Source organism: Acomys minous (genome assembly GCF_964271855.1).
Source record: "Acomys minous genome assembly, chromosome: 9".
Classification (NCBI taxonomy): domain Eukaryota; kingdom Metazoa; phylum Chordata; class Mammalia; order Rodentia; family Muridae; genus Acomys; species Acomys minous.
In genome coordinates this window covers 93,211,175-93,229,751 of record NC_140490.1, presented here as the reverse complement: position 1 = coordinate 93,229,751, position 18,577 = coordinate 93,211,175, and the positions used below count along the sequence as shown (strand labels likewise).

Sequence of the window (18,577 nt, the reverse complement as noted above, 5' to 3'; positions counted from 1 at the left end):
GAAATTTAAATTGTATATTGTACGTTGGTTGAAATTTAAGATCATTTTGTTCAACATTTATTTAATGTATTATACATGTACAACTTATTTGAAAAGGTAAAAAAAATAACTGGCATAACTTGTTCTGGCTGATCAGAGATAGAAATTGGTAGTTGGTCACTTGTAAATCTTACTAGTTACTAAATTACTTAATTATAGAATAAGCACTATTTAGTTTTTTGTATATATTTTCAAAGGAATAGACAGACAGATGGTCTTCAAACACTTCAGGGACCTGTGGAAAATGGCATTTAGTAATAAAGGGCTTTCATGACAGAGAGACACATCCGTTCCAGGCTTCACCTCCAGTCTAATTATGCGGGCATCAAGAAATGACAGTGGCAGATAGCCACTGGTCTGAGGAACTTTGCTTATCTTTACTGCTGATGACAGAATGACCATCCACTATAATCAAGCTTGATACTGAGAAATTCGCTGCCCCGAGAGTAGGTGGACCAGTCCTTCAGGATTCCTGCTTCAACAGAGTCTGTGAGACGCTTTGGGCTGGCTGGCTGAAGACGTGATACACCGATGATAGAGAGAAACTTGTGACAGTCCAGAAGCAGTCTGTCAGATGCTTTGGGCTGGCTGGCTGAAGACTGGATGCCCCGATGATGGACAGGAGCTTGTGACTGTCCAGTCAGCTCCGTGCTGTCAATACGTTTGGAGGTTGCTTGCCTGCACTTCCTTCATACTACAATAGTTTTTCCTTCTGAGGTCTCTGATGCAGTTGAAGACTAGATAGCCACAGTCTTAATATAAGTTTAGTTAAAAAAAAAAAACCTTTAGACATTAGGATAGAATCAGTAGCATAGAATAGATAGTGGAATAATTTCTTTAAAAATTGTTAGCTACAATGGACTGACTCGTCCTTGTAAATGTGACTTACTGGATAATTATAATTATTTTGTTGTATATAGTTTATTTTATTTAATAGAAAGGGGGAGATGAAGGAGAGATAGCCATGTTTTTTCTTTTTTTCTCCTTTATTAATTTATTCTTGTTACCTCTCAATGGTTATCCCATCCCTTGTATCCTCCCATTCTTCCCTCCCTCCCATTTTCCCCTTATTCCCCTCCCCTATGACTGTTCCTGAGGGGGATTACCTCCCCCTGTATATGTTCATAGGGTATCAAGTCTCTTCTTGGTAACCTGCTGTCCTTCCTCTAAGTGCCACCAGGTCACCCCCTCCAGGGGACATGGTCAAAGGTGAGGCACCAGAGTATGTGAGAAAGTAATATCCCACTCTCCACTCTACTGTGGAGAGTATTCTGTCCATTGGCTAGATCTAGGTAGGGGTTTAAAGTTTACCGCCTGTATTGTCCTTGGCTGGTACCTTAGTTTGAGCGGGACCCCTGGGCCCAAATCTGCCTATCATAATGTTCTACTTGTAGGTTTCTAGGACCCTCTGGATCCTTCTACTTTGCTATTCTCCCATGCTTCCCTCATCTAGAGTCCCAATAGGATGTCCTCCCCTCTGTCTCAGTTTCCTGGTAAGTGAAGGCTTTCATGGGACATGCCCCTTGGGCTAATATGCAGATATAAGTGAGTATATACCATTTGAGTCTTTCTGCTTCTGGGTTAACTCACTCATTATGATTATTTCTAGCTCAATCCATTTATCCGAACTGTTCCTCGGAACTGATATCCTTACAGTTTCATTGTTGTATTCTTTAATCTCCTTTTCCTATTGTTTAGGTTAGTCGAGTTATAAGTGAGGTATTCTCAGTTAATAATTGCTAAGAAAACTGAGCCTACAAACAAAGACATAAAGTGACTAATCTCTGAGGCCCAACAGTTCATACTGGGGAAAGCTGGCAGTCCAAAGAGTTATTTCTGTTTCTAGGGATAGTGAAATAAGAGTAGATGGCTTCTTGAAAGGTTACTGGTATATACTTTCACGTGGACCAAAATAATAACAGTAACAAGAGCTACCATTTGTTGAGTCCCTACTATGGGCCAGACCTTATTACACATGATTTAAACACATCCTGTAATTTTTATATCAACCCTTCAAGTTAGTATAAAGTCTCTCTTTTGAAAATAACTAAAGAGCAACAGACAGAGTGGACAGCAATATAACTATTGAAAAAGGCCAGTGGCAGTCAGTGGCAAAGCCAAGGTTTCAAAACTTAGATCTTTCTAGCTTCTTCTCATTATACTCCGCTATTCCCATTTCTTTACAATGTACGGCTGCTTCCATAGCATGAAACCAAACCACATCTTAAAATGAAAACAGAAACCAGCTGTGGTGAACACCCGTAAGCCCTGCACTCTGGAGGCTGAGCGACAAGAATCAAGACGTCAAAGCCTGAGCAGGCTATGGAGAGAGACCTTGACCCCCAAAACCAAAGGGCAGGATAGAGCATCAGGCGTTCAACAGGTGAAAAATAAAACAGCCGCAGTGCAAGTCAAGGGACAGTTACTATGTAACTCAAATAGCACGGAGATAGAGAGATGGATCGGGAAGTGAGCAAGCACTTAGGGCTTTGTGAAGGACAGGGCTCAGGTCCCAGACCCTACAGCAGCTTGCAACCACCTGCAACTGCAATACAGGAAATCTGATGTCCTTTTTCATACTACATAGGCAATAAACGTGCATGGTATACATTTGTACATATGTGTGTGTGTGCGTGTGTTTAAGGGAGCACATCACCACACGCACACACCGATGTGTGTGTGTAGCATCTTTATTCCCTCTCAAAAAGGAAGAAATAGTAGATAAAGGGGAAGTTGTTAGCTAAAAGTAGTTTGCAAATCCAAACAGACAAAGACCACTGGATTTGCAACCTAGGGAAAATACTGTGGAGTCCAGCCCTATCCTCTTTCCCTTCCTGTTTCATGTTTGCACATGTTTGCACCTGAGAAGCTCTGTAAGCCTGTTTCCTGTGTGTAGAACTTTGGGGATAAAATGTTTTATTTCCTTTCTTTCCTCTGCCTCTCCCTTTATATTCTGACATTACAATATTCTCCAAAGCGTTGGCGGCTTACTATGTACACCACTCACATTTTCTGATGGTTTCCTCTCTGGGTTGTGTCCGGGTACCTGAGGACACCTACACATGACATGTCTAATCTCTTCAAAGAGCTATGTAATTTAAGCGCCTCAAATGTTCTTTCATTTCATTTTTGGTGGTGTTGGTGTCTTATCTTACTGAGGCAGTAGAGGAAAATTGTGTAGGCGCACCTTTGGCCCTCTCTCCACTATACTCTCTCCTGACAACAAACCTCTAAACATTATCATCTTTTTAACTTTGGAGGGCTTGAGCACATCCTACTCGTAAATGCTGGGTTACTTCTTAGTTAGAAGTTCTATGCCCAGTTTCTCTCTTCTTACCTCTTACATTCACTGTGGACAGAGAAAAGCGATCAGGCCGTACCTTCAAGTGAATGACCCAGGTTTAGCGCTTGTTGGTCGCCTGCAAACCACCGCTGCTGCTGCATCCCATGTGTCTCCCGTCCTTCCGTTTTGGAGGATGTGCTTTTCATTACTTCCAAGAATTTACAAAAGCACCTTTAACATCTTGTGTGTCCACCAACATCCTCTTTTTGGTGAATCATATATTCCATAATGTGTGTTTCCTCTAAGACTTTCCTTGGTTTCTTCTGAATGCTAACCTGTAGGGCCTTTAGCATGCATGTTGCTACAAGCATTGCACTTACAGTCATTTAGGTATTCTCTAAAAAAATATAGATTTCTCTCTGTGTTGCCAGCTTATGAGCTGTAATCAGCAGGATGTTTGATGCTTAACTATCTCTGTTCTAGAGAACCTAGGCTTGAATATCCTCTTGAGAATTCTTCTAGAACTTGACCCAATCTCAAAGCCATTCCTATTCAGAGGTGGGAGCATTTTTATAAGCAGTATTGCCATTCCAGGTACCAAATTCTTAATAATTTCCTAGAATGGCCACTGCAAAGGAACACACACTTAGTAAATTAACAAAATGTGAGTGTATTCTCTTAACAGTTCTCAAAAAATCAAAAAGTCCAATATTTCTAATTGGACTAATTTCAAGGTGTTGGCAGGGTTAACTCCTTCTAGAGGCACTACAAGAGTGGTTCTCAACCTCCTGACGCTGTGACCCTTTAATGCAGTTTCTCAAGCTGTGGTGACCCCCGAGCATAAAATTACTTTTATTTTATATCATAACTATAATTTTTCTACTGTTATTAACTGGAATGTAAATATCTGTGTTTTCTGATGGTCTTAGGTGACCCTGTGAAAGAGTTGTTCAATCCCTAAGGAGGTCGCAACCCACAGGTTGAGAAATGTTGCTCTATGGGATAAATCTACTCTCTGCTTTTCTAGCATCTAGAGGTTGCTTTTACTCAGTCAGTGACTGTATCACTGTGACTTCTCCAAGCATCGTATTTTCTCTGTCTTTGGTCCTCCTGCCTTCATCTATGAAGGCCATTGTGATTACACCAAACCTCAACTCAAGATCCATAAGTTAACTGTGTACAAATACCTTTGTCACATGTGTGACACAATGTACACAGTGTGAAGGGTAGGAAAGTGAAAACTGTTCCGCAACAGCCATGTTTATTATTAACGGGCATACGCTAAAATGTTTATCGCATTTTTCAGACAATATGACACACTTTTCCCCCAAAATTGTGTGTGTAGGAGGGAATTATGGTGTGCTTTATGGTCCGATTGCTGTTTTTACTGTTTTTCTTATTTTACTGCTCTAAAAACTGGGTGTATCTTATGGTCAGGTGTCTTATAGTCTGAATAATACAGTAGTTGATAGCCATATCCTACCCATCTCACAGAAGTAGCATCTTGTCATCCCCACATGGCAGTCATTGATTCTATTAAAAGTTCCAATAGGAAGAGCTCAGCAGCAGAACATTACCAAGCTACGGAAATTTCCAAGGCTATTGCTCGAAAAAGAACCTTGATGGGTGATTATTATTCAGAGGGCCTCATCATATTACAGTTTTATTACGGGAGGGATAAAGTTAAACCTCTCTGGTAAAACTGTTAATGATCCAGAGCTGATATCCAAAGGATCATGTCAATTTTAAGGATGTAAAAATATAAAACTCAGAGACGTTCAATGATTAACCCAATGACATGAATTCTAATATAGAAGACAGCATCATTTTGTGAATATCTAATGACTAGCCACATGGAAATCTGCTCCAAGAGCAAGAAGAGAGCCTTTACGTTCACATGAAATTATTTGTACTCCCAGGCAGGTTCAATCAGATTTTTATTTTGCCATCTGAGTTTCTTACACATGGAGGTGAAGGCTAACAAGGTAGTTTTCAAGAATTTCAAGCAAAATTAATCAGATTCAGAAAAGTAGAGGCACATTTGTCAGAATGGTACATGTGATGGTTATTGGGTCAAGTGTTTCCTTTGGCCAAATTATTGGTTTATAAGATCTTTATATCTGCAGGGTCTACAAGAGATGTGTTTGTGGTTTCCCTACAGACAAAATAACTAACTCAGAGCCCCCTACAAAACCCTAAGACAAATACTTTCATATTTGTTCATGACAGAAGCTATCTCAAGAGCATCAGTATTTCTATATTTTAAGAATCTAAATTAGACACCACCCAGTGCTATTATTCAGTTGTTCCTTTTTAAAAAAAAGAGAGAGAGAAGCACTTTGATGTTTAAGGTGTCAATTTATTAAATGTATACTAGTCTTGTTGTTCTTGTTCATTATCAAACAAATAAACTATAATTCAAGTGGAAATTTTGGATGCAAGGACTTTGGAAAGTTCAGTAAGGATAAATGTGAATGAGCCCCTCATTAAGTAAAATAATAATACTCCTATGATCAAAATAACCATATATCTCAACATGGAAGAAATTGTGTTCACCTGTAGAAGCGAAGTTTCAATAATGATTGTTATTGGTGTGCTATTATAAATAGTATCATGTCAACAGAAATACGGTAGCTACTTAATTGAAAATATCTACAACAACTACCAAGGTTCCTCAGACTTTTTAAAAACAACCTGACGACTGGTAAATAATGGAGGACAAATATGGTACTCAAACCCATTTTCACTATATAGTCAGGGCAGTGTCTAGGTAAAACCTTTAAAATAGCACCAATTTGGTAGCAAGTTAAAACAAAATACGTATATTGGCTGTAAGAAAATATATTGCCAATAATTACAGCTTTATTTTTTTCCCAGTACAATTTTTTAAAATAAAAATAGGGACTATCTAGATGAAATTAAAAACCACACTCCTGCAAGACAAACACCTCACTGAATATAAGCGCATGTCCAAACACAGATATGGGTGATTTTATGTAAATTTGATATTTATATTACTAGTTTAAAAATCTGTGTTTATTTTGTTTTAAAGCTGTTAATAATAAGGAGCTGCCTAATCATTACTATGGCTGCAGATACTCCATAATAGAGTGTTCCAAATGTATTTAGCCAATCTCCTATTGAGGATAAGAAACTGGTTTATCATGCTAATTTGTGGCTATGCTACAGTAAACACTGACGAGCCTCTGTATTCTGCCCGCCAAATTCTCTAGTTGTCTCTAAGGCAAAAAACACCCAGGACTAAGAGTGCTGGATAAAAGAATGTTATAGCACATATATTTTAAACCAATAGGGTATTTATATAGAAGTAGAAAGCTTACTTGGCCCTTTTTCAGAGACATATGCAGTTGGTATTAAGACATCTGGAGAGATGTGCTGGGGTGAGACTGCTAGGCTAAGGGCAGGTGGTGAGGTGTGGCAGGCAACAGTCAACTGTATAACTGAAGCGAAAGACAATGCCCCTGGCCAATGGTGGGGGCCACTGAGTGAGAGAGTCACAGGGTGTGTGACACGTACAAGTCACAATTGACAGAGGGGTAAAAGTGGGACCTGCACATCTTGTTTATGAGTAATTGGATACTAAGTGCTAGAGGAGAGGGGAAAAGACTGTAATTGGTGGCTGAAATTTTGGAATCAGAGTGCAGAGCTGTTGGCAGCTGGTACTTTAGGCTCCAATATCAGCTCTCCCGTTTGCGTGCTTACATGTGCACATCCTCTACCAAATGAGGGAGTTTTATTATCTGTAATGGCCTGACACTTACTGTGCCCCTATACCTCATGTCATGGAGGTAGCACTGCCTGGGCCCACAGGCCTGACTGTGTGCATCGCTGTGCACTTGATCAACACTTCCAAGAAGGTCCTCAGCCACCCAAGGGAAAGAAAACCTGCAGAAGCCAACCAATTGTCCACTTGCCAGAGAGGCCAGTGAAGCAGGATGCCCTGTATATTTAGAAAGGTGTGGCACAGACTCTAAGGGTTGTGTTGATCCAAACCAATCTATTACTAAATTAAACAGCCCAGAGCAGAGCCCCGCGTTGTGCATGTTTTACCCCTCTGGGTAGAAACTTCAACAGGAACAGTACAAAAAAGGAATGTGCTGTCTTCGAGTACACACTGCTTCAGAGTGACTCCATCCTCACCAGCAAAGGAGGAGCGGTACTTCATGTGCACACAACCACGACTGCAGGCATCACTCACACCAGCCCCAGTTTCGCACTATCTGAGAACATGCTGCTAGTAGCCAAAGCAGCTGCTGTCACCGAGGACTTGGCCAGGTATAACCATGCCACACTGGAAAGAGAGACGCCAACAGACATCTTAGAACCAGCCTAGCCACTTCTCTTGAAGTCTGTACAGATGCTGACCCATCAAAACAGCCCCTAGGATGCTTGCCCCTGGACACCGTTTTTAGTTTTCTATCTGAAACTGTGTCCTTCCTCATATATGAGACATCACTGGAAAACCCTCGTTTACTATCCTGTCATCGCCAGGGGAGCCTCACAGGCACCCTGGCCAGGGACACCCTGACGTACCCGTGTTTGAGGAAGAGATTGAGGACCCAGCAGAAGTCTTTGTACAGACTAGAAGACGAAGCCATGGTGTTTCAAGGAGAGCAAAGGAGGATCCTGGTGAGCCTTGAATGCTGAGCACCCCACCCCTACTTCTGGACAGGCAAGGTATTTGGAAGTATTCGAGACCAAACCATCACTGGGAAGCCATGATATCTGGGGAATCTCTATCATTTAGCAACAGAAACAATGTCTGTGAAATGCTCAGCACACGGTCTACACTGCTAAAAGAGTAGTGAGTCCCGTGGCTAGGAGTCAGAAACTGATTCCAATTCAGCCATGTTTTCTAAAAGGGTTTCTGTGGCTTCCCTTCTAATTCGCTGCCCAACTTAATCTTATTTGTTTTATATAAAACCTCTAATCACACGAAACTTCAGTATTTTCTAAGAACTTTAGTCGCCTGATGTTGCTTAGCATTCTGAAGAGTCATGAATTTAAGAGGAACCATTTGCCGAGCACCGTATGATTCACTCACAGGCATGAACTCGCAAGTGCCCATCACTTAACCTGCGCATTCCATTCTCAGTGTTGGAGACAGAAAAAATAAATAAAAAGGAAAACTAAAACCTGAAGTATTAATTCAGTTCAACCTGGACCAAAACTGGAAGTTAGGTCCATATGTTCACTTTGCGAATCAAAACATTGCTTGAGCCTTAAAATATTTTAAGATTTTATATATATATATGTGTGTGTGTGTGTGTGTGTGTGTGTGTGTGTGTGTGTGTATGTGTATACACATATATATGTGTGTATATGTGTATATATGTATGTATGTGTATATATATATACACATACATACATAGCCTGGCTATTAGGAGAGAATCTATTCTTCCCATATTGATGGTTTGAAAGCTGAATGCTAAGCTTTGAACATAAAAGGTATTTGATACACGTTCGTTAGATTCAATTAAACTAAGTGGTAGTAATATGAAATACAAGTTACTCTATACCTTGTATGTGGTGTTTACACATCTGGGGATGTAAAACGTATAAAGTGCCATATTAATGGCCCCAATCACAAGGGAACCTGTATCAAACTATAAGAAAACAGCTATTCATTAAGTGTGATATGTAGTACATACTGATTTTAATGGTCCCTAAAATAGATTAGAAATATGAAAAACAGCTTCTAAATATGAAATGTATTGGATGCTTTAATTGTGAAAATTCCAAAGTTATATTGTTGAGAACGTATATTTAATCATAGGTTACTTTGGCCAAAGTACCGAAAATGGAAAGAAAGTAAACATTGTCATGTTTTTATAGTAAAAAGAAAATGTTTCAAGTGGTGTATGTTGGTATGTGATTTCATTTCAATAACATTTCATTTGATGATGATGCCCCCACTAAGAAGTTTGAGAGCAATCTTACTGTCAGCGCCTTGCAAGTAGGGACCCTGAGCTCACTGCAGAGTCGGCCCTGGATAACCACCGAGAAGATGGCTAAGATCCCTGTGTATTCCCTACTTTCTGTCTCTGGCTTCAGCAGAAATACTGGCTTCCCGACTTGGTGTCTTTTCAGAGTTTATGTTCCTTTGGTGATACGTATTATCTCTTCCTGCTTCTAAGCAGAAATCGGCGTGCTCATCACAAAGTTCCCTTAAAGTTCCGAAGCATACATGTCCTCTCACATCTTAAAAAGAAAAAAAAGGGCTGGTAAATACTGAATAAATTAAGGACAAGTAATTTAAAAAAGATTTAAAATGTTATTTCTGGGTGGCTAAATCGTATGCTCAGAAAATCCTCCGTAGTGAAATAAAAGCACTGAGCTTGAAGACGATGCAGGTTATGCAATATGTAAAGCACACGCAGGACTGGCGAGATAGCTTGTCAGATATGGTGCGAGCCTACCAGCCTGGGTCCTATCCTGGAATCTATGTGAAGGTAGAAGGAAGGAACTGAGTCCTCAAAGCGGCCCTTTAACCTCCACACGTGCATAACGGCACGTGCACCCACACATGCCACTACTAATAAATACAATTTAGAATATATGTGCGCATTAATTGCAAAACTACAAAATCCCTTCCCACACTTTTTGAAGTCATAAATCAATAAGCACATATATGACTCATTTATATGTGCACACATGCTTGTTAAAGAAGAACCCATGAATAATAGTGTCCAGATACACACAATGTACATCTCCAAGAACTTAGATGAGAAGAGCAATAGTAACAGTCCCATTTCTGGAATGCTGGATTAAATCCAATTTAAAAAACACTTCATCACAAGTACATTGTATATTTAATATAGAAACAATTAGAGTCCAACAAGAACACCTTTTAAATTTGGCATAGTAGTTATAAAACAAAAAGCAAACAATCAGGTCATGGTTTTAATATATAATATGGGTAATAATATGAACACTTAGTCATGTGGTTTACATATTGGGAAAACAGAAATAAATTAGATTTCGGATGTACATCCAAACATAAGGATGAAATGTAGTAAGAGGAATTATGTTAATCACTAATAAGGCAGTTATGTGAAAACTAGGTATTAACAAGTGAAATCTAATATAGAGTCATATCTGTAATTGAAGTTCAAAGTAATTCTAAAAATAGCAAATTAAAGGAAAAGTAGTTCTGAAAAGCTTAATTATTTTTATATTACAAACTACACAATATACCTGTGTACATGCATACAAACTAAGAAAATAGAATAGCTGAAGATTAAGAACACTTTGTGATAAATGTAGCTACCAAACTATTAATATCTAGAACATCTAAGAAATTTATTCAAGCAATGCTGGTCTTCACAGACGAATTGTCAAAGAAACACCCAGCATTTAAAAAAAACTGTAAATCAGAAGAAAGGTCCTACGAATACTTAAAATATAAAAAATAAAAAACTTCTTAGAGCAACCATTAATAAAGTGTTGAATAGCCAAAAAATGGTCACAGTATTAATGATTTGAGTGGCAGGATATTGCAGCAACAGCTTTGATAGTTTATTTTGTTCTAAAAGCCCTACTTTTTAAGATGTATAGCACAAATAATTAAAAAACAAAATTTTACAAAGTCTGGAACATTACTAAAAATGGACAAAGATACTAATTATCATAAAACTGTTCATCAGAATAGGATGCTCATAAAACAAAAACTTTTGCTTTTTCCTTTCCCCTACTCTTATAAACTGTTATGCTGTGTATGAAGACGTTAAATGAAGATATGCCCACTGGTTCACCCACTATTCTGACTATAAGAGCTTCGCTGATGTGGTCCGCAGACACTGAACATCAATACACTCATCTTCCGTCTTCACAGAGCTTTTACTTAGTCCACTATTTCCTAATAACAAATTATATGAATATCGGAGGAGATATTTTAAAAGTCCTAGGAAGAAATTTTTAAGTGCTATGTATCAAGTGGAATACCCTACCTTAGCTTTCCAGAAAGCTTCTAATGGGAATTTGGAAGGCTGTGACCACAGCGTCTGTGGCGTGACCATAAGAAAAGTGATGGGTTCGAGACACAAGTGCAAAGCCAGACAAACTGGACTGATACACACTTCTAGACAAAGTGACTTTCATCTGCCCCAGATTACTTTTCTACAGATCTTCAACATAGTTAAGTTTTTTTAAACATAATCCTCATCTCTATGAAATTTATCTTTTCATATGTAGAAATATTTTATTGCAGCTTAAAATTTCCTAACTCTATTAATTTCTGAAAACCGGGGCCCATAATACAACAAAGCTAACCTAATAATGAAATGTTTACAAATGTACAAGCGGTATTTTAGTGCTCTGTTCTCATTTAAAATTAATTCCCAGTGGGACATAGGATATATTCATATTATTCCATAATGCTTTCATTGTGCTAAAAATGTATGTACCACTACCAGTGTTTTAAAAGGACCTTAATATACCTTCCTTTAACTATAGCTTTAGATCACATCTTACTACCTGTAAAAAAAAATATTGTTCTTTTTAAAATGACATGTATGTGGATCGTGAACATTAAAAATTTATAAATAGGAAACATAAATTTAAAAACATAAAAATTACATAAATTCACTACATGCTTCACTGAGTCACACAGGAAGCCGAAGAGAAGAACTTACAGAGGGGACTGAATCAAACAAATATGTGACTGTCCCGCAGCTTTGTTTTACCTTAGTAAAAGCAAACCTTTACCTGTGCAAGCATGGGAAAGCCAAGGTTCCTACATCCGTTGCAAGGAGTTAGTGCTTCCCAAAGTCCTGTGGGCCCACAAGGGTTTGGATCCTCCTCCTCTTCTTCCACTTCTCCTGGTGACAAATTTATTGTAGATGAAGTTCTCTGAAATCAAATTTATATTATATAATATATAAATGTCATTTATACAATCACAACATCAATCAAATCACATAACTGACTGGCTTGTGCTTCTTAGCAAGTTGGCTGACTCAGCAAGCCTTGGTGATCTGGCTGTGTCATCTTGCCAGGCCAAACATATGCTTAATTCAATTTAGGTTGAAAGCGAAGAAAGTGGGTGAAAAAGACGACGTAAATGAATGAAGTCTGTAATCGGGAACAAGGCATAATAATGAGCCGAGAAAATATGTGAACAGCAATAAATGAGAAAAGTCTTATGGCTTGTCAAGAATTTAAGTTTACCCATAGAATTAAGGAAAATGTAGCAACGAGGCTACTATGAAATACTTGAATAAAATAGGAATTACCTTAAGAAAGGCTTTATGAAGACCACCAAAAGTAGACCCCATGAAGTCTTTATCATATGCACAACAAGGATAAATAATACTTTTACAATTTTACAAGTAGATTGCATACAAACTTACTCTTACTACCTCCCAAGTCCCACTGAAGTGACTGTACCAGGTTTATACAAATTCATAAGCAACGAGACAAAGGCAACAAGAGAAACAGAAGCGGATGAGAAGGTACCGAGGACACGTGTGGACAACGACAGGGGACTTCTAAGAGACGGGGAGCTAGCCGGGCTGTGATGTGGCGCACGCCTTTAATCCCAGCACTCGGGAGGCAGAGGAAGGTGGATCGCTGTGAGTTCGAGGCCAGCCTGGACTACAAAGAGAGCCCAGGACAGCCAAGACTACACAGAGAGTCCCTGTCTCGAAAAACCAGAGAGAGAGAGAGAGAGAGAGAGAGAGAGAGAGAGAGAGAAGGAGGAGGAGGAGGAGGAGGAGGAGGAGGAGCTATTAACAGACTGACAACTGGAAGGAAAAGCAGCTGCATGAATGAACGCTGGAGAGACTGACTACTCATGACGCTCTGAGTAAACAGTACTAAAACAGGGCATAAATTCGGTGCCAGAAGGGCTATGCCCTCGTGCCTGTCTCCTCACCAAGAGAGCTGAGTTAACACCTGTTGGCACATAGCAAATGAAGACTCTGAGCTGACCCACTGCTTCCACAAGTGCCGCAGAATCTACGATAATTAGGCTTCATTTCCTAGGTAGAGGATGAAAATTCTCTGCAGACGCTAATTTTGTCGTTGGTTAAAACTCATGTTGGAGCTCAATGCACACTGTGAGTAAAGTATTGAGAAGGTTGAAACTTTATCCAGACACGGAGTCTGGAGGTAGGGACTTGACGAGGTGTCTTGTTGGGGTCACTATGGCGGAGCATTATGGTGAGAGAACACTAGTGGATTCTTTTTTTTTTTTTATTTTATTTTCTCCTTTATTAATTTATTCTTGTTACATCTCAATGGTTATCCCATCCCTTGTATCCTCCCATTCTTCCCTCCCTCCCATTTTCCCCTTATTCCCCTCCCCTATGACTGTTCCTGAGGGGGATTACCTCCCCCTGTATATGCTCATAGGGTATCAAGTCTCTTCTCGGTAACCTGCTGTCCTTCCTCTGAGTGCCACCAGATCTCCCCCTCCAGGAGACATGGTCAAATGTGAGGCACCAGAGTACGTGAGAAAGTCATATCCCACTCTCCACTCAATTGTGGATCATAATGAGTGAGTTAAGCCAGAAGCAGAAAGACTCAAATGGTATATACTCACTTATATCTGCATATTAGCCCAAGGGGCATGTCCCATGAAAGCCTTCACTTACCAGGAAACTGGGACAGAGGGGAGAACAACCCATTGAGACTCTGGATGAGAGAAGCATGGGAGAATGGCAAAGTAGAAGGATCCAGAGAGTCCTAGAAACCTACAAGTAGAACATTATGGTAGGCAGATTTGGGCCCAGGGGTCCTGCTCAAACTAAGGCACCATTCAAGGACAATACAGGTGGTAAACTTTAAACCACTAGTGGATTCTTAAGGAGAGAAACAGAGCTGAAAGGAGCTGCCTGCATACTGCCTGACTCTTGCCGTATGCTTTGTTCTGCCTCGGGACCCTCCAGGCAGTAAGGCCACTCCCAGATATGGCATCTCAGCCTTACACTACCAAAAATGAGCCAGCATAAACCCCTTTTCTCATCTAGCTGGACTGCTGAGTAATTAGTAACAACAAAGGAGACTAACAACCTCCCTTAAAAGGACTGTCTAGGAAATGGTAGAGTCAATACTATGAAGCCGACCCCTCAACTAGTGCACTAATAAAACATTTCTTAGTGGTTCAGCTATATATAAATAAGGGTTGGACTATATTTTTAGAAAACCTCTAAAAAAAAAAAACCCAAACTTTCAAAATTACATTTTTCCTCAGGTGAATAGAAGATATATGAAACGAGAATAGAAGAATATCAAAAATTACACAGGTCCATACATAAAGAAACACCATGCACATAATACAGAAGTAAACACAGGCACGGTAGTGGAAGAACTAGAAAAATAAATCTGAGGAAATTTCACAACAGATGGAATATAAAAAGAAATTAGACCTTAGGAAAACTGGGGGATTTTTTTAAAGGTCCAAAACTTTAACGAGGAGAGTTCTGCATCCATTAGAAAGAAAATATAGATGAAAAGATCAGGGAAATGATGCAAGAAACATTTTAGGAATTAAAGAAAAAGTCTATTACCAGAGGCCCTGCTGAATGCTCAGAGGACTGTATTTTAAAAATACATATGTACAAAATTTAAAAAAAAAATAACAACAAATGCTGTCACGGGTGTAGAGAGAGGGGAACACTTAGTCACTGTTAGTGGGAGTGAGTGCAAAATGATGCAGCCATTGTATAAATCAGTGAGGAAGCTCATCAAAAAGCTAGACACAGATCTACCTCGAGATCTGGCTGCTGTACTCCTGGGCATATACCCAAAGGACTGTAATTAATCCTTCTAGAGACATGTTTGTTTACCCACGTTCACTGCCGCTTTATTCACAATAGTCAGGAAACAGAAACACCCTAGATGTCTATTGATGGATGGATGACTAATATAACTGTGGTATGTTTACGTAATGGAATATTATTTAGATGCAGAAGATGAAATTATCATATATTCAAGTAAATGGATGGAACTGGGCATACATATTCATTCTGAGTGAAATAAGACCCAGACCCAGAAAAATGACCGTGCATGTTTTCTCTCATAGATAGATACTAACTTAGAACCTTTGGATACTTGTTTTTCATTTGAAATCATCCATAAAGGTCAGTTAAGGGCCCTGGGGGAACTATTAAGAGAAGGGAGAGAGAACAGAACGGCATAAAGGGGGAAAGATGAGTGATGGAACACAGAGGAGTCAATGGGCTGTGGGGTGGAAGGGCAGAGTACAGAAGGGAATACCGGATGCTTAAATCCTAGCGCCTCGCCTTTATAGTGCTAGAAGGTGCTGTAAGTGCTTAAAGAAGAAAAGTAAGCATCAGTTTTACCCAGCTGTGGACCCTGTGAGCTAACCCTGACAAGATATGCTCCCTGGTGCAGTCCTGGCATGAAGGCAATGGAAGTAAGCAAGCACTTTCAGAATGTCTTTAAGGCCTCATCCACAAGATGGAACTGACACTCGGCACTGTTATCAGGAATAAGAATCTGTGGCCAGACCTGCAGCTGGACAGGCCGCAGGTCAGAGGGGAGAGCGTACCATTCTTCTAAATGGACACAGTGTTTAACTAACTCCGGAGGGCTTATAATTTTTTACCTACAGTGCCTCTCTCCGATCTCATTAGAAAAGCTTCTGTTTGCAGTAGGTAGAGATAAACAGGGACCAACAACTTACCAGGATGAAGAGAATAAAAGACCGCAAGGGAGCTCGGGTCTAAATGATATTCCTATGACGTAGAGCATCCTCCCAAGGGTCAGGGGGATCGTGGGCAGTGAAAGAGTAACAAGGAAATCACTTGCTTGACACAGTGGGGCAGTTACAAGCCCACGTCAGACAAATCTAAGCAAGGAGCAGGAAGGTGGGCACTAAGACCTGCCCTTGGCTTAAGAGCTACTGGCACCTAACAGCTGCTGGGGACGTCACTTCCTCTGAGTGTGCCGTGCCTGGTAGGGTGGCCACAGTCCTGTGGATGCCCATATACAAGAGCATATGGGTAGCACAAATCGGAGCCAATTGGTTTTTTTTTTCTATTTGTTTTGTTTTTCAAGAGGTTGGGAGTGTAGGGAAGAGAGTGTATCTGGGAAGACGTAGGGGCAGAGAAGTATTAACAAAATACATTGTGTGAAATTCTCACAGAATCCATGAAAATATTGTTGAAGTATTTCTTAAATTAGAAAAAAAATCAATTTTGTAAAGGTCTTCAGAATGCAGTGTTGAGTGAAATACTGACGGATCACAGTTATTAGGGTTAGTAAAGGTATTTGTTTTATAAAGCTGAAGATGTTCTTTTCTTCCCATTATAAATGAAATTGATTTTTTTCCTATGCCCACATTTTACCTTTTCCTTTATCTATTTCCAACCACTAGAAAGTAGTACAACTTAAAAGTCTCTTAATTAATTAGTCATTGTCCCGCGTTATACTTACCTTGTGGTTTGTAACATTATGGGACCATTTTGTGTTAATTATTTTTATTCACAAAACAACCTTTCCCCCCTTGCTTTATAAACAAGGAAGCTAAGGCACAGAGAACTCAAGTAAAACCCAAGGTCACAAAACTGGCCAGTGGCAGAAAACAAGTTTAAACCCAGACTGAAGAACTCCTTTAGCTTCAAGATTACAAGGTCTCTCATCTTGCACATGACCATATAAATAGCAATAAAGTGCATAAATAAGCTGTGGTACTATACCTTAAACAAAATATGCATAGTTTAATGTTTTCATTACATGGTGGCATCCCTCGGAACATTTTGCCACCTGTAACAGCCAATGAAATTTTCTACAATTGAGTACACATCAATCAACCCATAGTTTCTTAAATACACATTTGTTAAATAAGCAGTAAGAAGTGTCCATCACAGCAGTCTTTTACTCTGAGGACCCTCTATCCTGTGAAGTATAAAACATTAAGCTGATGGATGGAAATAGAAAAAAAACATCCAGAGTTAATTCAGACCTAGAAAGACAAACATGGTATGTATTGGCTCACACATGGATGTTAGCTGTTAAGTCACTGATAAGCAAACTTCAATCCATATGACCACAGAGCTTAGGCAGACAGTAAGGGACTGTGGGGAGGGGTGGATCACTCTAGGAAGGGGAAAGAGAACAGACGGTAATGAGTGAACGGGGGAGGGAGAGATGACCCTGGAACGCGAGAATCAAACATGGAGGGGCAGGAAAAAAAGACGGCGAGGAAGAGAATACAGGAAGGGACAGTAAAACTAAGAGCCATTTGAGTGGGTATATGGAAATCTGATACAGTAGAAGCTTCCTACAATGCATACATATATAGAAGTGCTCTATATTAATTTGCCAAATAGCAGAGGAGATAGAGCCCCCCAACTGAAAATCTCTGGTTACTAAATGAAGTTTCCAGCACTGGGAGTGGGTTACATCCAAATGGGTTGTTGCCCCAAGGGAGTCCCATGGGAACCACCCAACAACCCAGGCTATCGCCAAGGCTATTGGTGGCTCTCCCCAACCTGATGATAAAGCTCTATTAACTCAATACAACATCGACACAGCTCACTGGACACGGGGGAACTGAACCGGTACCTACCTAAAGCCCTTAGCACTAAGGAAATAGTATTTGTGGGACTTGAAGGTACTGTGCATTCTACCAAAGAAAGATTGTCAACACAAACCCTCCGATCTACAAGAGTGACCTGTCTGTAAGACACACCAGCACAACAGTGGCACAAAGCTTGTGGGAATGACCAGCGAATACCTGACTTGAGTTAAAGCCTGCTCCATAAGGTAGAACTTATACTCAATGCTGCTTGTGTGGGCAACAACTTAAGAATAAATGGGCCCGGGACCCAAGGGAAAACTAAATACTACTGTTATGTTTTGTTAAGGGACATAGCAATGAAATGACTCCTAGCAACATCCTGTTATAATCATAGACCCATGCCTTGCTCAACCATCGTCAGAAAAGTGTCTTCTTGCAGTAGAGATGAACAAATACAGAGAGCCACAGCCAGACAACGTGCAGAAAGTGAGAGATGCCGGAACACTCAGCCCCTACTTCTTCATCAAATCCCTCCCCTCAAAGCTCAGGGCGCTCTGTGGAAGAGATGGCAGAAAGAGTTTAAGAGGCAGTAGGGCTGGAGACACAAACAAATCAAGGCCTTCTAGACACAACAGGGTTGTCACATACATGATTTCTCAAAGACTCTGTCAGCACTCATAGAGTATGCATGGGTCTGCACCAGACAGTGTCTTAGAGCTAAGAAAAGTACACACATACCCCTATAC

At 40.0% G+C, this 18,577-nt stretch overlaps 1 protein-coding gene across 16 annotated transcripts in view; it reads right to left on the bottom strand.

Moving 5' to 3' along the window:
- The window catches only part of ANKS1B (ankyrin repeat and sterile alpha motif domain containing 1B), a 999,563-nt gene that overhangs the window by 746,366 nt on the left and 234,620 nt on the right, over positions 1-18,577 (bottom strand). For all 16 annotated transcript variants that reach the window (XM_084796582.1, XM_084796560.1, XM_084796578.1 and 13 more), the window contains one exon: positions 12,050-12,193. In XM_084796582.1, the coding sequence (XP_084652708.1) occupies positions 12,050-12,193 (144 nt within the window). The remainder of the gene's footprint in view (positions 1-12,049; positions 12,194-18,577) is intronic.